At 39.0% G+C, this 17,868-nt stretch overlaps 1 protein-coding gene across 5 annotated transcripts; it reads left to right on the forward strand.

The window, feature by feature from the left end:
* The first annotated feature begins 2,636 nt into the window (after nucleotides 1–2,636).
* On the forward strand, nucleotides 2,637–17,342 carry OTULIN (OTU deubiquitinase with linear linkage specificity). Of its 5 annotated transcripts, none has more exons than XM_076330360.1 (8): nucleotides 2,637–2,655; nucleotides 4,017–4,352; nucleotides 8,178–8,251; nucleotides 9,085–9,179; nucleotides 10,450–10,593; nucleotides 12,932–13,057; nucleotides 14,095–14,364; nucleotides 15,686–17,342. In XM_076330360.1, the coding sequence occupies exons 2-8, from the start codon at nucleotides 4,039–4,041 to the stop codon at nucleotides 15,878–15,880; spliced, it is 1,218 nt and encodes a 405-aa protein (XP_076186475.1). In that variant the 5' UTR covers nucleotides 2,637–2,655; nucleotides 4,017–4,038; the 3' UTR covers nucleotides 15,881–17,342. The 5 variants fall into 5 exon arrangements, with proteins under 5 accessions (XP_076186475.1, XP_076186470.1, XP_076186473.1 ...); XM_076330355.1 differs by lacking the exon at nucleotides 2,637–2,655 and adding an exon at nucleotides 2,868–3,055; XM_076330358.1 differs by lacking the exon at nucleotides 2,637–2,655 and adding an exon at nucleotides 2,994–3,055 and having other exon boundaries at nucleotides 4,021–4,352.
* The last annotated feature ends 526 nt before the right edge of the window (nucleotides 17,343–17,868 follow it).

Below are 17,868 nucleotides of genomic sequence, written 5' to 3' on the forward strand. Positions count from 1 at the left end.
GGGACGTGAGGAAAAATTTCTTTACTGACAGAGTGGTTAAACATTGGAAGAGGCTGCCCAGGGAAGTGGTTGAGTCCCCATCCCTGGAGGTATTTAAAAGACGTGTAGATGAGGTGCTTAGGGACATGGTTTAGTGGACATGGTGGTGTTGGGTTGACGGTTGGACTCGATGATCTTAAGAGGTCTTTTCCAACCTTAATGATTCTATGATTCTATGACTTTCCTCTTGAATGTGTTTATTCAGCCAATGACATTTGGAATACTTTTTTTCTGTTAATGCAAACACAAAGTTTCATTAGGAACATCACTACTTTGGGTATATAGTCTTGGTCTTTTTGTGATGAAGAGAAAAAAATTTTAGTCATGTGATTGACACAAGCCCCATCTGTAAGCAGAAAAATACTAAATGGAAAAGACCGCACCTATTTTTTCAAGTTCACGTGGCAAGCATTAGTTTAACGCAGCCTGACATATGACATAGCAAGGTTTTCATTTAGTAATTCTTCAGAAAGGAAACATAATTTGATGTTCAGAAACTTCCTGTTACAAGGGAACAGTTCCAAATAGAGCAAGCATAGAATTTGCAAATTTCATTTCATAACTCAGGTACAGTTCATGTATTTTGCAGTGTCATTCTGTAATACACCATTTTGCTCATGATGAAGAATTAGGTCTAGTTCGCAGCTTCGCCTATGTTATAAAGCTTTATGGAATTATTCTGCTCTGTAGTTCTCTGAAGGGTTGCGAAATGGTCAGCCAACACGTCTCTCCCATAAAGTTGCTGAGGGAATGGCAAGTGACTAAGAAACTAAAAAAAAAAAAGAATCTTAAAAAAGCAGGCAACTGTAATGATTCTTAAATGCTACTGAATCTAAGTTATTTTAATTATAGGAACATGGGAAACAGTTGTGTATATTTCAGGTGGACTCACTGTTTGAGCAGGAGTAATTCTGAAATGGCCAATGTGAAACAATAATCCATTTTGAGACAAACCAGTTGGTCAGTTGTTCAAACAAAGAGTTTTTTCAAAGGAGATGTCAGTGTCAAGAGCAATCCAACACAAATTTAACCCACAAGAAGAGCAGTGATTCAAAAAAAATTAAGGTAATGCTTTTTTCTTTTTTCAAACATTTGTGATACTTCCTTGTGTCTCAAGGATAAAAGAAACAGAAAAAACTTGTTTACAAAAAAAGTCCATCAGTTTTATGTGACTTAAAAGTTTCATGATGTTGCAAATTACTTGCCATTGTCATTTTAACCTTTCATAGGTTTTACTACCTGACCTCCACCTTAAAAAATGTTCTACCTGTACTGTTTGATACTCTAAATACATGGATTAAAAAAAAAAAATCATGTTAATTCAAATTCCTTTACTGTCAGCACGTTTGTAGTTATTTTCCCCCAGTCTTAGCATCACATGTATTACTTAAAGTGTATTCTAATGAAGGAAATTCCAGAAAGAAGACAAATACTTTTCTCTTCCATTTTCAGGCCTGATTTCAAGGTGAACACCCTCCAAAAAGCTCAGTCTTCAGTGGACTTTTTTCTATCACAATACAGCTTTCCTACTTTTTACTGTTCTCAGTATTCCATTTTTAATAGTATTGGGTATGCTTGAGTAACATGTAATTTTGACAGATTTATCATTTACTCGACGTAGATTTCTATCCCATCTGGAGTTTAATAAAGGTGCATCGGAACTTGGTGACGTGTTTTTTGCACCTGGAAGAGAGACTTCCAGCCTCTGACAAGCTCCATACGATGGTTGTCACATACACATGCATCCCGACAGCACTGGGCTTCCTCATAAATATTTTCATATGGAGCATCTGACAACTGAAAAGCAACTCTACTTCCCTCCTCTCCTATATTTAAGAAGACTTTTTGTTGTCTCGAAGCTTGGGGATTTTCGTTTAACTGCTTTTATTTCATGTGAATTCAAGTCTTGATTTTGCACTTTACTGAAAGCTGGCTGTGTTACAAAATAAAAGAAGAACAAAACACAACCCCAAACACCAAAACACAACACAAACCAAGGCCTTCGCTCCCCGTGGGGGAGGATTTCAGAGGAGGGTCCCACCTTCGCAGGTGACATTACTGCAGGCACTCCCTTACGAAGCCGCACCACGGCTGCGGCGCTCACAGGGGAGGCGGCTGGGCCGCCTCCGGTGCCGCAGGCGCCGCTTCGCCTCCTCCTCGCCCGCCCCAACGCCTGGCAGCGGGGCCAGCTCGGCGGCCTGAAGCGAGGCCCTGCACCCGCAGCCCCAAACCCGGCCAACCGCCGCCGCACGCGGGCGACCGCTGCGGCTCGTGCGAGGGCGGCCGCGGCCGGGCGCGGGGGGAACGCACTGCGGGCTCAGCAGCAAGGTCACGCGCCTCTCCCCCGCCCCGCCCCGCCCGGCACTGGTACCGCCCACCCCTCCGTGCCAGCAGGCCGACGGGGGCAATATTTTCTCCCCCTCCGCCGCCAAGGCGCATGCGCTGGAGGCCAGCGCCCGCCGTGCTCCGCCGCTGTGCCGCGGCGCCTTTTGCGTGAGGGCGGCCGGGCGGAAGGAAGGAACGAGGAAGGCAGCGCGGGCACGTACAAACGCTATTTCCGGCGTGACGACGCGCGCGCGGAGGATGCCGGTGACGCGGAAGCAACTGCGGAGCCGCGTAAGGGCCGGGCGGGCGCTCGCTCGCTCGCGCGGGGCCGTGGCCGTGGCCGTGGCCGTTGCCGCGGCGATGGGAGCGCCGGGCGCGTGCTGGCAGCCGTTGTAGCCGGTCCCCGCGCGGGCCTGTGGGCGGGCGCTTCGCGGGGCCCGCGCGCTGAACGGCGGCCTCTTCCGCAGGGAGCCTCCCGGCATCGCGGGCCCGGCCCCGCCGCCATGAGCGGCGAGCGGCGGGCGGGGAGGGGCGCGGCGGGCGGCGACGCGCTGCGTGCCCCCGACGGCCCCGGCGAGCGGGCAGCCGGAGCGGGGGCGGCCTCCTGCGCTCGGCGGGGCGCGGCTCCTGCGGCAGGCGGCGCCGATCGGTGTCGGGCCCGTGGTCCCGCAGGACAGAGGATGCCGGAAAGGTGAGGCCTCAGCTGCCCTGCGCGGTGTGGCGGTGTGGGTACGGTCGGTCGTGTGCCGCGCAAAGCCTGGCTCGTCCTTCCCCGGGGAGCGGGGCTGGGAGCGATCGGGACGCGGTGTGCAGCTCTCGTCCTCAGCTTCGTTCTGCGGGACTGCTTGGTGCATAGCAGGGCTCGAGTGCGAAAGGACAGCGACATCTGGGAAAGAAGGGTTCGTGGCAGGTGGGGGGCTTCAACCTGAAGACGGAAACGTGTTGTACTTAAGGTGTATGGAGTGGACATTAAGACGAGCAGTTCTGAGGTGACCAGCCTGGGTAGCAATGGTAAGAACTGTCTAGAACGTGAATGTGGCAACCGCAAAGCAACCCATAGTTTTTTGGGAGGGTTATGTATCAATTTAAGATAAATATCCCTGAAAATTTACTATACGGGCACATCCTAAGCCTTTGGAGAACTTGCTAGAATGGATTGTAGAAGGTCCCGTCTTAATGACTTTAGAAATCTTATTGGAAGAAACAAAGATCAGAAATTTTTGCATTAAGCAGTAATCCTGGTGCAATGGGAAGTTTCACGGAGCACCAGGGGAGTTTGTAAAAATCCTCCTCTTGCAGGACTGAAACTTATTTCATTGGGATTTCTGTTAATCCTCAGGTTTTTAGGTGATAATGCCCCTTGAGAAGAGCGAGTGTTCAGTCAGGGCGCTAATTCTCATGTGGGTTGTGTTTGAGGAACTGGCACAGATTGGCCTCGGTAAGAAGTGAAATTGGCTTGCCAAGGAGATGAGTTTGAAAACAGCTTGGGTGCTGTGTTATCTTACCAGACTTTTCTGGATTTTGTTCCTGCTTTTAAGTACTCTCTCAGTCCTCAGAATATAACGTAACTATTGAAATACTGTAATTTTCTTGAAACGTGCTTTTCTTCTTCCGTGAGAGATACTCTTCATATATTTCTCCATTCTTCAAAGCCAGGATAATTTTCAAGGGTGGATGACAGAACCAACCAGCCTTTCTGCGGGTGAGGAACAGACACAGAAAAAAGAGAGCGTTGCCGTACAGTTGATGAAGCGTGAAAAGGAAGTCGGTGTTCTTTCTAATGAACTTGGTGCAGCAAATGCAGCTACTGACCAGAAAGAGCAATCTACGTTGGAAATAAAAAAAAGCTATGCATACAGGAGTACTGGGAGACCTAAGAAGACAGATATCATTAAATCACTTGTGACAGAGCAGGATGCATCTAGAAACTGTGAACTATATCTACCTGTGTCTAGTAATTGTTCAGCAGTGGAGTCGTCTGAGGACAGGTGAGGATTTTTTTTTAAATTAATTAATTAACAGCTTTTCTATAGAAGGGGAGGGGTACTTCCAGTTTGTGACAGTGAATTTCTTGGCAAAGTTTCGTATGTGTTAGCGTCTTAGTGAAATAGGTCTCAATGTCAAATCTTAAACTTTGAAGGCCACCTTCACCCTTTAAATAAATCGCTTATTTTTATAGTTTATTAGTGGTCTTCTTTCCCCATCTAAGGGAATAACTGGCGCGACATTAAGCTCTTAAGGGTAGTATGCAGAGCATGAGAAACTAAGAATTGAAGGCAGATACTCTGGTAGCTTGGCTTTAACCTTGCGAACACTTTGTTAGGTGTAGCGCTGACAATCATAGAAGGCTTTTTTTAATCCTAACACTTTTTGTTTGTTTCTTGTAAACCTCCTGCTGTAGGCTGAAGTAAAAAATTAGTTGTGTGATTCAGATTTGACAGTAGAAGTCTTTACAAGAATATTTGGTATCTGGAGGAAGAAATAAATATGAAAGTTTAAAAAAAAAAAAAAAAAAAAAAAAAAAAGATATTCCAAACTTCTGAAAACAAAATTAGTGCACATTAAGAGTGGCTTATGTCGTTGAAGAATACATTAATAAAGTAAGAGAAGAAGGTGATTTCTAATTAGTCCTCTTTCTATAGGTAGCCAGTAGACTATTTTAGACAACATCCAAAATCTACAATAAGCGCTGACTTGGTGAAAAAGTCACTAAAAATAAGTACATGTTTTCAAGGATGCTTTTAAAATCTTATTTCATGCTTAAATTAGTCTAATTTAAGCACAAGCTAATATGTTAATGCAAGTTTTTTAATATTAACGCACATTTAACATTAATACACCGATTCATATAAATAGGTACTAAGTGTATTTCTTATGTTGGCAAAAGTGTGGTACATAAGGATCTCTAGCCTTCTGAATTTTTAAATTAGCTGCTACTTGGCATACTAATTCTATTTGGTCTAATATGCCTTTACATGAACTATTAATAGCAATGAGTTTAATCTGAAATAAAAGAATCAAATATTCATCCCTTCATGATAATAAACGGAAGACTTTAAGCATTGGTTTTGCTTTTGTATGGTATCTTCAATACTGGGAGTTCTGGTCCTGCAAATCTATTAGTATAAAACTATTTATATTTTGCCATAGTCATTTCCCTTCTCTCCAGCTTAGTTTTGCTTGCTGTCATCTTAACTTGTTGGGGTTTAGGTTTTTTTGGCGGTGTGGGTTTTTTTTTTGTTGTTGTTTGTTTTTTAAAATGCAAAGCCCAGGAATACTCTAAGTAAAATCTGACATCCCGATTTTTTTCCTTGGTATCTTTGGTTCAGCAGAATCTGATTTACTAGTTCAACAATTCAAGTGTTTACACACAACACTACGCACTATTTTTTTTTTCTTTTGTGCATGCATGTTTTCGTTTAATTATTCTTTTTCTATCTGTTATTTTATTTTCACTCTATTGCTGAGTGAAAGGGGAAAGGCTTTAGTTTCCGCATTCTTGTTTCCACAGATTTACTTAACAGTTGCTGTGCTAGAACAATGTTAAGATGCACTTTCAACTCTGAAATGAGAGTGCCTGTGCAGATGGATTGCACCTCTTAGCTACCTTGATTTCAGAACAACGCAGTTAAATTGCAGTACTTTGTTTATGCTGGATGTTAATCTGTCAGGTTCTGAATCTATGGGTTCTATTTTGTCAGCTCCCAGAAAGAAGATGGGGTAATATCTGCAGAAGGAACATGACGCTGCTTACTCTACACCAAACGTCTTTTTTGAGTGACCTCACTAGTTTACTAAATTGAGCACTTTTTCTCTTTGTGCTTTATAACCTAAATGTATTTGAGGATGTATCCCAAAGTAATGCTTCCCCCCGCCCCGCCACCTCCCGTGGGATCCCTTGCAGAAGCAGGTTTGTTCATGCTCAGAGGGGGAGGTTGTGGCTTTCTATTTTAAATACTTAGCTTATAGATAAGCTAGGCTAGAGATCGCTGCTGTCAGGTACAGAGTCGTTTGGGGTTTTTTACTAGTATTTTCAAGGTTATTAAGTATTCTTAAAATTCTTCACAAACCTTAATGGACCTTAATCTGCTGAGACACAAGATTATGCATGGAAATTAGGGTTTATCCAGTGCCACGCTGTAACAAGGATAATGACTTGGGATAAATATTTCTATGATTTTTCTTCTCAGCAGGTAATACTCTTTTTATGGAGTACTGTGTTTAATATTTACTGCATCTGTTGCTTCTCTTTTAATTAATATGTAGTATTGTTACGAATCAGATTTCAAGCAGCCACTTGAGCACCCAGGAAACCTAGTTTGAAAGATAAAGGTTTGAAAGTTAAAGGTTTGCAACTTGAGTGAAAACTAAACTGTAGTTTCATATGACTAGATGGTAGATAACAGTTTCCTGGTATTAATCTATATTTGACTTTATGCTAGACATTTTTTTGTTCTCAAGGGAAATATATGCAAATGGATTAGAAATGTTACCTTTTTTAAGTAAGCTGGTTTGGATGTGAAGAAAAAGAAATACAGAGCCATAGTTTACCAGTGTATTCTTTCAGGTTTAATGAGAGTAATCTAATTACCAGCTGGCTACATTAAACTCTTTCTTGCAGTCTTCCTAACTGCTTGTCCTCTCTTAGTAGTGTAAGATGGGGCAGGGTAATTGCCTTAATTTCTTCCTGGTCTTTTGCAAGCACACTGTGGTTTGGGTTTGGGTTTTTTTGAGTAGTAGATTAGAAGCTACTAATAGTAGTGGGCGATGAATAATAACCTTACAGGTCTCTTCTGCATATATACTTTCTTCAAAATACAAACTTTCAATGTAACCTTCTTTTAGTGGTAAGCCTGAATGATTTACTAATATGTTCAGTGGTGTATGGGTTTTTTGAAGTATTTTAGCTCTGAAACTGTGATTTTTTTTTTTTTTTTTTAAGTTTATTTGCTAGATGTAATTATATGACAAATGCCACTCAGAATCATGTTTAAAGGAATGTGCAATTTATTTTCTGGTTTTTGAATGCTGTATGGACCTCCATTCTCAACCCTAGCTTCGAGATTTCTTATTGATAATGCTAGGCTATGCATAGAAACAATATTCTTTTAGGCCATCATTTCCTCCCTCTGTATGTAGGCTCAGATGGAGACATTTGACTCTTAAGACAGCGTACCTTGACCAAAAAGCCCATATTATTCGAGGAAGACATGTTTGTCTGGATTTCAGTGAGCCTGTAGGCTGCAGTTGGATCACACTTGGAATTTTGTTTTCTTTGAGTTTGTAACATTCAAACCAGCTGCAGATAGCTGCCTACTTTTCATCATGATATTCTGTCACGTATTCTGCTCGTTACTAGGCAGGTTGCTCAGCCCCAGTGGAGTGTAGATACAAAGCTCTGGTGAGTAATGCATTCTTAATTGCATACATAGGTTGTAGTATTCATATACTCAGCAGATATGCATTTTGGCTTGTCTCTTTTGCAAATTTATCCTGTAAAATTTACAAATACAAAGGCACTTTAGTATTCTGTAGTCTCCATACAACCAGCAGAAGAGAAATTCAGGCAGTGATTCATTACCAACGTAGGGGTCATAAATGAGGGAGGGGAACAGTTGAGAGGTTTTTTTAAACTTTTTTTTTTTGAGAACTCATGTTGGTTTTATGAACATGTGTAAGATGGAAAGCAAATCGAGTTGAAAAAATAATTGGAGAAAGACTTAAGTACTTGCCTGTAGTTGTAAACAGGAGAAAAGGTAAATGACTGTAAGATTTGTGCTGTTACATGAAGTATGTGTTGATTTTTACTGCAGTGAGGAGGACATGTATCGTGATGCAGAAGAAATAGAGAGAGAGAAAATCTTACTTTGTGAGACAAGCTCTTCAGGTACATTCGAACTTCGTGTGACGTTTCAAATACAGTATTACAATTCATTGTAGCACTAATTTGTGATGATTTGACACCCTCATTTCCATGGATTTCTGTGCACGGATGTCTCTGTGTGCAATAGAAGTTGCTTATGACTGAATACGTTGTACAGTTTAATTCATGAAAAGATCAATTTTATGTAAAACTAGTTGTGCTTAGTGTATTTTTTTTTTCCCCATGTTTCTATAGTTAACTTTACAAGAGTGTGAATCCTTTGGAAAGCAGTCATATAGCCTATATTACAAGTGTTGTGCTTGAAAATTACTGATTTATAGTCATTATAGCAGCATCTGTTGCTGGGATCCCTTGATAACTTTAGTGCTATCTGTTTTGGAATGAAGGCTGTTGGGATTCCAAGAGAAAACTGTATTTCTTTTTTCTACCATTGTTTCTGCCTTACTCAGATCTATTATCTTTCTCCCTTATAGTCTGACTGCTGACAAAAGAAGAGAAACTTTCGTCAAGTATTTTTCTGATTGCTAAGAAAATGAAGAGTACTTTACTAATTTTTACTCTTTGCCAATTAATATTTTGCAGAAGAGAGGAGCAGAGTGTTCTCTATTTTGTTGGACTGCATAATTATTTTTGTTCGCTTGTCATTTTCAGAGCAAGCTGGCTTTCCCCCCCCCCTCGCTCAGATACTAGTAATTATTTAGTAGCTATAGGTTGTGCTGCCAGTCTCCTTTGGCACCAATGTTAAAGTGATAGCGTATATTTAGAAAGTCAATGCTTTTTCTATGTTGTTCTGTTTCACAGTTCTTTGTATAATGTTACATATTCTATTTTGACAGAATATAAACTAAGTGTTGCACCTGAAATGGACATCATGGAGTACTGCAGAAAAGAATGGAGAGGAAGTACACCAGTAGCAAAAAGGATGAGAAAGGTATCGGTTCTTTTTGTGGAGTTTTGTTGGGCTTTTTGTTTTCATTTGCATGTTTAGTAGGTGATTTCCTATGGGAACAATCTTTACAACAGGAAATGCAATAGCAGTGTTTTCCAGTGTCTGGTCTTAGAAGTGGCTGACAACTGGGAAGGTGGTTTTGTTTGTACTTGTTCAGAATGTGTTTTTTAGTAAGGCTACTTGTTGATAGTGTAGGGTTTTGATTAATACTGTTCTTCGTTACTGTTTTCAATTGAAGTTTTAAATTTGGTTTATTACCATAAAATGGTAATTGTGTGGGCTGTTGACATGGCAGAGCAGATAACCAAACTTTTTGGCAGAAGGCAAATAACTGAAGTTGGTGAATTACATGATTTTTAAGAGGGGGAGCTTTCATGAATAGGCTCAGTTTTTCTTCAGTTTTTCCTGAATTCTTATTTTTTTTAGGTTTTGGACTAGTTTTCTCATATTAATCTTGAGCTAGAATGGTAGAAAATAAAACATAAGGTTGATTGTTTTGTTTTTTCAACACAATTTGAAAATTTAGTGGTATGTATGAGTAAACCTAAAAAAATACTTTCCATAAATGAAAAGATCTGTGTGTCACCTTCAAGAGATTAGTAAGAGAAACACAGATGCACAGGGCATTAGCTCTTGCTAGGTTAGCTGAAGAGACATGCTGAGCTTCAGAAGTTACATTTCAACATTGCTGCTTCTGCTAAAAGTGTACATATGGGAACAGCAGGGATGGGACAAATGAGCTGAGGCATGTGTCAAGATATTTCAGTGTAAACACAAATTTTCCCTGAGGCAGAAACAAACTACATGTGACACGTATTGGGTAAATAGCATAAATAGCATAAACTATTGCTGAAACTTCTTGTAAGCATGATATATCTTTAGATTGATAGTCTTGTGTATGTATGTTTGTATGTTTGGATTTTTTTTGAAACCTAAGTGAGTTAGCTACCCACATTTCAATGTTGTTTATGCGCTGTCATCAAATAAATACCACAGCCAATTATCTACTTAGATTTCTTTGGTTTCTTGTTTGTTATTCAGCAGAACTAAGGAAGTTTTTTTCCAAAGCATAATTTGTGACATAAAAGCATTTTAACTTCCACAATGGGTAGTGGGCTAACCCCCCCTTTTTTTTTTTAAATAGCATTAGTATTTGGATGCTAATATTCCAATATCTTTTATGATACCAGTGCATGACCTTAAAATGTTTTATTAATGCTTTCATTTTATTTGGATTTTGTGTTTTTTCTAGGGGTATGAAGCAGTTGCTCAGAAGTTTGCATCTATAAGGAGAGTACGAGGTGATAACTATTGTGCTCTCAGAGCAACTCTTTTCCAGGCACTAAGCCAAGCTACCCAGTTACCAAGCTGGCTGCAGAGTGAGGATTTTGCTATGGTACGCATCAAACTCTGATCTTCTGACAGTAGAGGAATGTTGGTTCAAACCTATTTGATAATTTTATGATCTCATTTCTCTATTTTGCTATATATATGCTCACTTTTCAATATCCCTTGATTGAGAAGTGGTAGTGTTCAGTTTCGTTGGTTGTTTACACTGATTCTTTCAACTTGGAATTGAGTCTAGGTCCCCTTAGTTTCCAGTTCATAATGTATAAATGTTACTATAGTGCTGACTGTAATGTAAGTTGTCTGTCTTCATATTGTCCCCTTGGTTTCTTCTTACTGCATGTAATATGGCAGTAAGAGGCTTCCCAAAAGACAGCTGGTAATCACAAAAAATATAGACAACTTATTCTAAGCACATTTGGAAAAAACAAACAAACAACCCAACCAGCTTTTAAAAATTACCAAATGTATTCTTGTGTGCCATATGTGGTTTCTCTAGAAAGTGGATTAACAAACTGGGTGCTGTAGGCTTTTCAGAATGTGTGTATTACCCGTGTCTTAAATGTTACTTAAAATAAGTGTAAGAGGAACTCCAACCTGACATGAAGAACAGTTCTTATGGAGCATTGATGGATAAGCAAAGCCAGGTGTCTTACTAAGAGTAGAAGAAGAATATTCCAGAAATTGTCTTGTGTCAACAAAGTCCATTTGGTGATATCGGTGAACATGGAAGAAACATGTAAGAAGCTGCCTATACAAAAGTGTTCCACTTCAGGGGAGTAAGGTTCCAGTTGTCCAGGTTGCTGCTGGAAATGTAAATGATGGAACGTCTGATGCAGGCTCTGTGTGTAGGCTAGCAGTCCAGGTAGAATCACGCTGGTCTTACTATCTTTCTGTATAACTTTAGAGGCCATTTTAAAATTTCTCATTGTGGTCACTATCATTGCTAAGTAAACTTCTGCTGATATGTTTTTGTAATTACTGATAAAAATATTTCTATTAAATGTTTCCTACTGCAACAGTACATTGTAAAAAGATTTCTTTTATAAAAAAACCATTCTCCCAGCTGACAACCATCTCCACATTATCAAACTACAGAAGGTAGTTTCCCAGTGCTCCTTTAAAGAACGTGCAAACTTTTTTAAATGGTGTACTTTGCAGTTTTTAATGATGTTCACCTATTTTTCTTCCTACTGATTTGTAGAAGAAAATGTGTCATATGGTAACTAACCTTTTTTTGAAAAAGGTGTACAACTATAAAACGACCTGACTGAAATGATAAACTGTTAAAGCATCAAAGGAGAAGGCATGTAAGAGAAATGTGTGTGGTGATAGCTAGCAGTACAACTTTAACAAAGGGGTTTGGTTTGTGGGTTTTTTTTTCTTTAAATTTTAAACGGTGTTTACATGCACATTTCTAGTTGTGGAAGTTACTGGCATATAATCTTTGATTATTTACTTCTATGTGTCCAATTAACATAGGATGCCAGGCTGGGCTAGGGGAAGGTCTGTGTATATCTGACAAATACTTGGTTGCCATTAAAGAGAACATATTACTAATTTGGAGTCCTGACAAAATGAAAACTAGCTGGTAATGGCTGGTGGCATATGTGCTGCTCTAGCCAAATATTTAATTCACTGTGAGACACAAGTTGCTCTTCCAGTTCTAGCGGTAAAATGGGTTAATAAATGAGGGTAAAAAAAACTGGGCATGCAACTGCTGGGATGTCCTTCAAGAGAAGTGTAAAAGCTCTTAACTGAGCAGGTGTAGCATGTGAGCAGTAAAAGAGGCAGTTCTGAGGCTAAAGTATAATCTGATGCATCAACTGATCCCCAGGTTGTTTTTTTCTTTATCAGAAAACCAGTCCCATAGTGTTTTAACTATGTACCCTGGAAAGAAAACACAGTTTGTGTGTTCTGAACTAAGTAGTTTGCACTCCACCAAGACTTGTGGCTTATCTGGTGGATGTCATCACATCTTTAGCCTTCTCTTCTGTTGGTTTAGGGACACTTTCAAACACAGTCACTGTCATCTGGTCCTGGAGGGTTTTTTCTAATTTAAAAAGAAAAAAAGAAAAGAAAAGCCATGAGTAACTTAGAGTGATTAGTTTTTCCAGTGCTTATGTATTGGTTAGATCTGGAAATAGTAATAGACCAGTATTCTGACTGTTACCCAGCAAGTATTGTAAAGAGCCAGTTGTGTTCAATTATGGTTATCTTAGTACGACATCTGTTCAGAAGAACATACGAGGGATTGCAAAGGTGCAAAATCTTTTTTTTAAAAAATCTTTTTTTTTTAAAAATCAATAAAATAATAATGTGCAAGTTGGTGGCTTTTCCTTTCAAGATTTTTGACTTAAGCTGCCTTCTCTTCTCTCAACTTTCAGCTTCCTGAAAACTTGCTGAGAAAATATGACTGGATCAAGCAGTGGCAGCTAAAACAGAAACTGGGCAGGAAGATGGGAGAAATAAGTGATGAAATTAAAGAATATGTAATACTTCTAAGGAAAAAGGTTGGAAAAGTATTTGTTTATTCTTGGTCCCTTGCAAATAAGAAAAATGACAAAGACTTTTGGATGTGGTGAATTTAGCATAAGGATGCTTTCGCTAGTGAAAAAAAGTCACTTTTCTGTATGTATACTGCAAAAAAAATCAAGAAAAGAATGTCTGTTCAGATCTGTGGGAGGTTTCTGGTCTTCCACTGCTTGCATTAGCCTGATGCTGGAATTAATTTGTAAGCTTTGCAGAAAACTACCAGTTAGACACATTTCAATGAAGAAATGAATGTAACAGAATAACATTTTGCCTCTGTTTCTTGTATTTGTTTGAAGGAATGATGTATACTGTGGATAAATGCTGTTGCTACCTTGAACAGGTCATGGAAAGGAAAAAAAATACAGAATAATGCTGAAGTAATTTCAAAGGAGTAGTTTTTGTTCCATGTTTATACGTTTTTATTCTAGGTTAATGTAACAGGAAAATGGTTGTGCCCTTCTGGTGTTCGTAGTATCTCACCTAGCCCCATCTTTCCCCCTCCTTGAAAGTCTGGAACCTATTTAAAAACTCTTCAGTTGTTCCTGTCTTACTGTGTATGCATATTCTCTTTTTTTGAGGCTTTTAAGAATATTTTAAAGGCTGCATTCAAGCAGTTTCTGAGGGTGGGAATGAAATACGCATTCTGAGTAGCTGAAATGTAAAGAATATGAAGGATGTAGGATTTATGATACAGGAAACAAACAGGTTATTATATTATTGCTTATTGTCCCATGACAATATTTGTTTTGCCACCTTGCAGCAATTTCCAACATCCCCTTCTTTTGCTTTGCTTAAGGACTAATTTAAGCAAAAATCAGTCTAACTCAACTTGACCTTGATAGGACTACAGCTGTGGAAATATTCTCGAGTGTTTTTATAAAGGCACAAAGTCCTTCATAAACTAAATTCTGAGTGCCTATGCTGTGCAGCTGACAATTCGCAAGTGGCTTTTTGCAGGTCTTGCATGGTGATGGCTATTGATACATATTATATGTGTGTGGTTTTTTTTTAATAGTGGAAGAATATAAGTGAAATCAAGGATCCCGTTGAGAAACAAGAAGCTTGTGATAAATTGTTTAAAAATGAAGAGGAGGAGTATAGTCTCTATGAAGCACTGAAATTTTTGATGCTTAACACCGCCATCAAATTATACAACGATGACAAAAATGGAAGGAGGGTTCCTGTCTTCTCGTGGTTACTGTTTGCACGGGATACATCTAGCGACCCTTGTCAGTTAATGCATAATCACTTGAATCATATTGGTCACAGTGGAGGCCTTGAACAAGTAAGGAGAGATTGTTTTTACGGTGTTATTTTCCTGTTTTGGAGATATTTGTTTCAAGTGGTTTAAGAAATCATCCAGCTTTTGTCTGGTCTTTTATTGGGAAAAATATGGTAGAACTGCATGCCTGTAGTAAGAGTCTGTAAAGGCCTTCCTTTTAAACATCAATTTTTTTTTTTTTTTTTTTGTGTGTGTGTGACAGCTGACACTTAGGTAGCATCATTCTTTGGAAGTATGGTATTCTATTAATAGAAACATTTGTATTAGTCTCAACTGTTAGCTTTTATCATGATGTTTTTTAAAAAGCTAATACTCAAATTATGAAGAGAAGATCACGTGTAGTACATATACTGGTTGAATTCTGATGAACTCATGACACTTACTGCCTTATATGTTGCAGAAATGATATGCATATCGCAAGCCCCAAAACAAAATGTAGTGGTTAATGAGCTGAATAATCTGAAAGATTTTAGGACATCCATTTAAAAAAAATCCCATTGAATATGTTACAAGTGTGGTACTGCAGTTAAATTCACTACTTGATTATAGACACTAGAAACATGGAAGTATTTATGTTTTGTTTGTGTTTATTAGCTTAAAAATCTGATGACTCTTGTATAGGTGTGACACATTGCTGGTACTGTTAAATTAGCTGATTACTTGGTGACTTTTTTGCCGCCTAGTTTAGTCGATAAGTAATGTTGCATATTTTTGTGCTGACTAGATTTATTTATTTTGGTGATATTCTTCGTAAATTGTTGTTTAGAACAGGATATGCTTGCCACTGTAGTAGACAAGATAAAGACTTTCCACCTTCTTTCTCTGAATTCCTTCTGGTATCAACAGGCTTTGTAAGGGCTTTCCATCTGCTTTTTATTTGGCTAGAGAGTTCGGAGTACCCTCTAAGAGAGAAAGAATCAGTGCCTGAAACCCGTTCTTGTCTGGTTTAGTGACTTAACGGGATGAATACTGATATGGGAGAATGTCTTTCCTACCTGTTCGTGGCAGTAGGGAAGTGGGATTCTCTGTATAAAGTAGCTTTTCTTTAGGACTAATATCCTACTATGCCATTGTTGGGGCTGAAGAGCTCCATGTTAAAAGGCATGGTGTCTTAGAGGTATTTGTACAGCAAGCTAAGAATGGCTTGAATGATTGAGATGCTGAACTAGAGATGCTCGTGTATATGCATTCTCATTTACTTTTCTTCATATTTTTTCTTTGAAAAATCACATCTGATAGATATTAGTTTAGTATTTTTATGAGAAATATCTTGTAAAAGGTGTGTTTAATTTTACACTCATATTTCTGCTTTTTTCCAATGCAGGTGGAAATGTTTCTCCTTGCTTATGCTCTGCAGTACACCATCCAAGTGTATCGATTGTATAAATATAGTACTGATGAATTCATCACACTTTATCCCAATGACCCAGAGGAGGACTGGCCCGTGGTGACTCTCATAACTGAAGATGACAGACATTATAATATTCCAGTCGGAATGTGCCAAGAGACTATGCTGTAAACAAGTGATTTTTTTGCAGACAAACCTGTGCTGCTTATTGAGATTTCCAGTGCTATTTTGAAACAGGATGATGATGGAAACTGCATTATTGAATCTGCAACAACTTGAAATCCATGTTTTAGAAGTTTACACCTGAACTAAAATATGAAATAGGTATTAGCTTAAAGAGTAAAAATTTTGCAAGTACGGCTTTTGTTGCCCATGAAAAAAAAAAGGAAACTTCTGCAATGCTTTTTTTTGAAGGGCTTACTCTGAATAGGAATGCAAAAACTATCCATTTACTTCTTAAAAGAAGATACATGAGGCTCTGTAGTAAGACATGAGCTGACCTTCTGCTCCCTGAAATAGTGAGATAATGATTAATTGAAATTTCTGGAAAAGTAAGCTGGCAGTGTCCTGACATATTTGTAATGCCGCTTTGAAGCAATTTGTACAAATCTTGGGTCTCAGGAAGCAATATAATTCTTTCGCAGTTGGAATTTAATGCCTGCCATGGTTTATGCTATAAGAGAGAAGTTATTTAAAGTTTTCTAATGCTTTGGGGTTTTTTTCCAACATGGTATCTCTTATTTAGAAGCCAGTCATCTGTTACACTGAAAATAAAGAGCTCTTCCCCTTTCAGCCCCTTGAGAGGATCATGGCAAAGAGACTTGATAATCAGGGAGTATAAAAGTTGTTTGTTAGTAGGTCACAAATTCAAAACCTACACAGAATTCCCTCTTCAGTTATGATGGCTGGTATGGGATAACCACGTGCCCACTAACTTCCGTGTCTGTTCATGTTACTGTTCCTGTAATGTTAATCCTCGCTGGCAGCTGCTGTGGAGAACATCGGGGTTTTCATTTGTCCCGGGAGTGCAGTAGATGGAAGTAAACTTCTGGTGCAACTTCTCCACTCTTGGGAGGAGTATGTGGGAGGTTCTGTTTCTGCTTACAATTATTCATCGTGTTTTAAACTGAAGGAATACAGAATGTATCAGATGCTGGGAGTGCTGACGTACCTTGAAAAATAATTAAATAATAAAACCTTCACCTTTAGCTTAAAGTGTAAGTATGCCCTGCAGGTGATGCTCGGAACAAGAGAGTGAAAATTGATTTAAATGAAATGCCGGTCATACACGGATCACTTGGCTCCTCTGAGAAGGCCTTCTTATAAAAGGGATAAGATTATAAAAACTACTTTTATTCCAAATATTCTGGAGGAAATGACGTGCAAAACTCCCAATTCTCCTGTTTTGTTCTACTTAATTTGTTTGTTAACTTTCCTTTTATTGTGAAAGGTTACACAGTGAGAATGTGTATTCACGATGTTCTGAAATGTGTTTTAGACACATCTTAATGAGGTCTGTCATGTACTCAGTGTTACGTTTATCATGTTGTCTTTGCCTTTTAAAACAACTAGTTTGATCTGTTACTGAAAATTCTGGGAGCTACAAGGAAATAAACCAATTCATCTGATGGTATTTTGTTTCTTGTTTCTCCCTAGCTTTATGTTTTTCAGTTTTTAATTTTGAAATCCTTGTTCAAGTTAGTTATTTCTTGAAAGCTGCAAAGCATAGTAACGTATGTAAAACAAGTAATTATCAGCTTGCTGCTTGCACTTGGACAGCAAAAAACAATTCCCTGAATTACTGTTACTCAAGTAACACTGAAGGGGAAAGAAAAATTAACGTTTGCGACTCACTGAACTCTCATAGAAAAGTTGTAGTTATGATTTAAGTAACTGAAATTATTTAAATCTTGACGTATTCTAATTGTGATGTATTCTTGAGATTAAAACGTAACACCTCTTTGAAAAAGAGCCACTGCTCTAAATGTACGACAGAGGCCTCTGAAGCAGAGGCTTTTTAAGGGCCGAGTTTGCAGCCATTGGGTATGTAAACAATTCGCCAAACGGGCTTGTATGTTGAACTGAGAAGTGCAGGACTGAGCACAAGGGCCGTGTAGACCTGAAGTCACATACCGTTCCTGCGGAACCTGAGTAACAAA

Source organism: Aptenodytes patagonicus, chromosome 2 (genome assembly GCF_965638725.1).
Source record: "Aptenodytes patagonicus chromosome 2, bAptPat1.pri.cur, whole genome shotgun sequence".
Classification (NCBI taxonomy): Eukaryota; Metazoa; Chordata; class Aves; order Sphenisciformes; family Spheniscidae; genus Aptenodytes; species Aptenodytes patagonicus.

Coding starts and splice junctions, on each gene's coding strand:
- OTULIN (XM_076330355.1), top strand. CDS start 2,868: ATGAGCGGCGAGCGGCGGGCGGGGAGGGGCGCGGCGGGCGGCGACGCG. Junction 3,056..4,016: donor GGACAGAGGATGCCGGAAAG/GTGAGGCCTCAG, acceptor CATTCTTCAAAG/CCAGGATAATTTTCAAGGGT. Junction 14,365..15,685: donor ACAGTGGAGGCCTTGAACAA/GTAAGGAGAGAT, acceptor TTTCCAATGCAG/GTGGAAATGTTTCTCCTTGC.